Source organism: Bubalus kerabau, chromosome 13 (assembly GCF_029407905.1).
Source record: "Bubalus kerabau isolate K-KA32 ecotype Philippines breed swamp buffalo chromosome 13, PCC_UOA_SB_1v2, whole genome shotgun sequence".
NCBI lineage: Eukaryota > Metazoa > Chordata > Mammalia > Artiodactyla > Bovidae > Bubalus > Bubalus kerabau.
In genome coordinates this window covers 74,135,585-74,139,846 of record NC_073636.1, presented here as the reverse complement: position 1 = coordinate 74,139,846, position 4,262 = coordinate 74,135,585, and the positions used below count along the sequence as shown (strand labels likewise).

At 49.4% G+C, this 4,262-nt stretch overlaps 1 protein-coding gene across 1 annotated transcript; it reads right to left on the bottom strand.

Moving 5' to 3' along the window:
• Nucleotides 1–1,252: 1,252 nt before the first annotated feature.
• LOC129625235 (elafin-like) lies at nucleotides 1,253–2,829 on the bottom strand. The gene is made up of 3 exons (XM_055543348.1): nucleotides 2,748–2,829; nucleotides 1,605–1,892; nucleotides 1,253–1,368 (listed from the first exon to the last, which is right to left on the bottom strand). Exons 1-3 carry the CDS (start codon nucleotides 2,827–2,829, stop codon nucleotides 1,253–1,255), a joined length of 486 nt encoding a protein of 161 aa, XP_055399323.1.
• Nucleotides 2,830–4,262: the final 1,433 nt, after the last annotated feature.

Sequence of the window (4,262 nt, the reverse complement as noted above, 5' to 3'; positions counted from 1 at the left end):
TCTTACCACCAGTGGTGTATTATATGTTTCTCAGGCCAGAAGTTTAGGCGCTGCTCTTGTCTGTGCTCCAAGATGCCTGGTCCAGTCCATCCCCTGGAGAATCAGAGGGGAACCCTGGCTCCTGGGGGGGTGTCTAAGGGACACTGGGCTCTCTGTTCTCTCACCCCCAACAAAGCCTCTGCTCCCCACCTCCCCTCTAGCAGAGCCCAACATACACACACAAAGAAGAGATGCTTCAGCACCAGAATATCAGGGCTGAACTGACATTCATTACTATACTTCCAGAATAATTTCACCCAACTCCCCTCAAACTGAATAGACAAAACTGAGGCTCAGAGAAAGAAAGAGATTTATCTGCAGTCATCTAGCAAGTTGGGAGGAGCCTAGAGCTAGAACTCAGGTCTCCTGACTCCCAAGTGGGGTGCCCACTGCACCCCAAGGCTCCACCCACTTCTTCCTGGAGAACTCCATTGCACAAGGGCAGTGGGGCAGCTGAGCCAACAGCAAAGCCACGAGGCCATCCAATGTTACTCAACATACACCCTCCTGCTGTCTTCACCCCTCCAGTCTACTCTACCCCAACTTCTATGTCCCCAGAGAACTTTATTCAGCAATGACATGGAAGGATAGATGTGTCTTGCCTCCTCACTCACATCTTGAAATAGAAAGCTGGGAGAGGATATTGCTTTACCCAAAGGAATTATGTGTTACTGGAGGTCACCTCAGGCATGAACAGGTGAAATGCTTCGTGAGCAGGGATTTGCTGGCATCTGTCTTTCTGTCTTCTCAGAAGATACAGATTCATGGGAAACATTAGAGGAAGGGAAGGAGGGAGTCAGAGGTTTAGCCAGGAGGGTTGGTTGGTCACACTGGCAGGGTTGATCATAGCCAGGTCAGAAGTGGAGGTCAATGGGAAGGTTTGGGGGTTTATTTCGCTGGTCTGAGGCCAGAGGTCAGAGGCCAAATGTCTAGGTTTCCATTTAATGGTGAAATGGAGGCTGTGGTTCTTGGGTTGATTTTTGGATTTCTGCAAGGAACCCTAGGAATAGGCCTCTTGTTCCTACCCCTGCTCTCCTTCACACCTCAGAACATCTGCCATGGGTCCTGCTCCACTCTCCACTGGGGACAGGAAGTCCCAAACCCACACCCATCTCCCCAGAGCTATCGGGGGCCCAGAGGTCACAGGAGCCAGAAACAAATGGGGTTGAAAGCAGTCTTTTATTGGAAAGTCCATGAGGGAGGCAGTCCATGCTCAAGCTTGGGCCTCCCGGATGAGAGGAAGAAGGGGCAGTGTGGGAGAGGGTCGTGCTACAGGCACCGGGGCCTGCATCGCTGGGGACTTCACAGGTGCACAAGCACAGACTCTACCTGGTAGAAGAAAAGAGAATCAGAAACGTGAGTCAGCAGGTGAAAGACTCAGGCAGTGGGAGGCAGGACCAAGTCCACATGCCATCCTTCTCAGGACCCTAGTAGTACCCCTGAGACCTCTCAGTCTCTCCATCACCTCCCGTGTCCTCTCCCCACTAGCCTAGAATTGCCCTCCGCCAGTCAGCCTCTCTGCCCCTTCACAGGGCTCCTTTCCCTCCACCCATTTCTCACCTCACCGGGGTTCATACAGGTCTTCCCACAAAAGCCTTCACAGCACTTCTTGGCCCCTGGGCACTGAGCATCTCTCAGACACCGGTTAGGGGGGTTCATCAGTAAGCACTGGAACAGAACCCTGGGGCAGGAGCCACGCTTGAATGGAAGTCTGGCTCGGTCTTGTGCTACAACTAGATCTTGTCCTTTGACTGGGTCTTGACCTTTCACTGGATCTTGTTCTTTGTCAGGAGATTGAACATTGACTGGACCCTTTCCGTTCAATACAACATTTCCTTGACCTTTTGGACTACCTGTTGAAAGAAATATCCCCACATTTAGACCAAAGTGTCTGCTTCAACTATCTAGTCTTTCCTCCAGGTCCAGCCACTGCTCACTGCGGTGTCCCTTAAGCTGAGGGACAGTGAGATAGAGAAGGCTCACCAGGGCCAGCTGGGGTCTGCACTCTTGGATGGCTGTTCCCTGGGCTTTGGGGAAAAGCTGCATAGGACCAGGTTTCCTTTGGGTGTCCATTTCTTCCCCTCACCCTCCATTCTGGGTCCTGGGGCCCTCATGAGGATATGCCAGGGAGGAGTGACTTTCAGGAATGAGGACACATTTTCATCTTTGAGGAAACTTGGAGGAAGGACAAGGAGCTTTGAGACACATGCCAGGAGACCTGAGCTGCATCCTGGCTCTGGAGATTGTCCTGACAATTCCTCACCTCGCTCTAGGTCTCAGTGTCCAGCTTTGGAAAACAGAGGTCTTCAGACTCCATGATTTCTGAGGCCCTGTTAGTTCTTAACCTCCTCTTACACAACTGATGTGCTTTGATGGGACAGGCAGGCAGGGAAGAGACCCCCACACCCAGGGCCCAGATTCCTGGTGCTCCTTACTTCATTGCATGTTCTGTCCAAGTATCAGTGCTTGAGACCAAGGTCATGTTCCAACACTGCTTCCACAAACAGCCCTGATTTCTCAGTCCTGGGGTGGAATGCACATGGAGTCTAGTGGGCAATTTCCTACTTCTCTGGATACACTCAAAACCTGCTGTCCAGGTGGAAGAGTGGGCTCCAGCTCTGCATGCTGCCCCTTGTCAAGACCCAGGCTGCCCCCAACATCTTCTCCTCAACCCAAGCCAGCCCCAGCCAGGCCACTCGTCCACTCACCTGTTACGACAGCTGCCTGTGCCACCAGAGTCCCAAGGACGAGAAGGACCACCACCTGGACCAAGAAGCTTGTAGTCTTCATGTTGTCAGGAGGCATATAGCTGAGAGCTGAAGCTAAGCCTAGTTTTATGCAGCTCCAGCTTGGCCTGGTGCCAAGGGTGGGTCTGTGGTTTCAAAGGGATAAGACTTACTTTTTCTTAGTTCTGCCAGGAAATATCCACCCCTATCCTGAGGGGGACCTTGGGCCCTCCCCCAGGGATTACCCACAGGGAGAAACGGCGGTTGTTACATCATTTCTAATAGCTGCAAGAGCTATCTCACATTCTCACAAAGAAGTAAGGCTGGTCATCTGTAGGCACCATTATGACAAAATTCTTTATACTTAAAGACTATGAAGCCCAAAGGAGAGAGAGGAATCACCCACAGTGGTAGGGCCAGTGTACTGTTTTCATACCCAAGGTGTTTCCCCAGTACTCCCCGGCTCTTGCAAGCCCCAGCCAGACCTACCCTAACAATTTATTCTTCTCAGTATCATGCAAGGCTTTTCTTTCATTCTCCCCCTGATCCCAAGAAAAGCTCTCAAAGGCAAATTTGCCCTGAACGTTTAATGACTAATCATTATACTCTTCTATTTCATAAGCAGTCCCTGTAGTGGACCAAGAAAGTAATAGGAAGGTGGCATTCGATATCTGGAGTGGCGTGACGCTCTTGAAATCTCAGTAAGAAGAGAGAAAACACCCGTAAAATAAAAGGAAGAAAGTAGAAATCATCTATAAGGTGGATATCTACAGCGCATACATCCAACAAGACTTTCGCCTTTTTAGAACAGGCCCCCTGTTTCTTCCGAAGAACTCCTGGTTCTTTGTACCATCAATTTAGGAACCTAATGGGAATATTTGATCATGAAGCCTGACACCCAGTCACAGATCAGGGTGTCTGTGTGTGTGTGTGTGTGTCTGTGTGTGTGTGTGGTCTATTGACATCCTTCATTTAAATGGACACTAAGGGGAAGTCCCTCCTTTTGGTAAAGGTAGTCGAGATGAGCCTGGAAACTCCTGAAGCTATGGTTTCAGTCTGGGAGAAGGGGAACTTTTTTGAGAAAAATAAATCTAATTCAATTAGAAAAGCAGAGAAATGATGGTAAGAGAGGCTTCAGAAGGGACCGGTCAGCCCTTCCTTCCCCTTTATCTTGAGAGCAGTTCTTCCCACACCTTTCCCATAGTTCGGTTATGACCCAATAAACTGCCTAAGCTAGTCTGAGTTGGTATTTGTCACTGTTGTCAAAGCAGAGTGAAAAAAAATGAATACCCAGATGTTAGGTATTGTCAGGGACAGAAACTGAAGTGTGGACATAACAGTTAAATTCTGAGTGAGACAGGGAGGAAAGCAAATTAAGTATTTTATAGTCAAACAGTTTAAATCTCCATCCTTTGTTTCTTTGGACTCAGACCTCGTCATGTCCACCAGTGCTGCTGAAACATTAAGGAGCTATAACAAATACAAGATGTTGGAGTT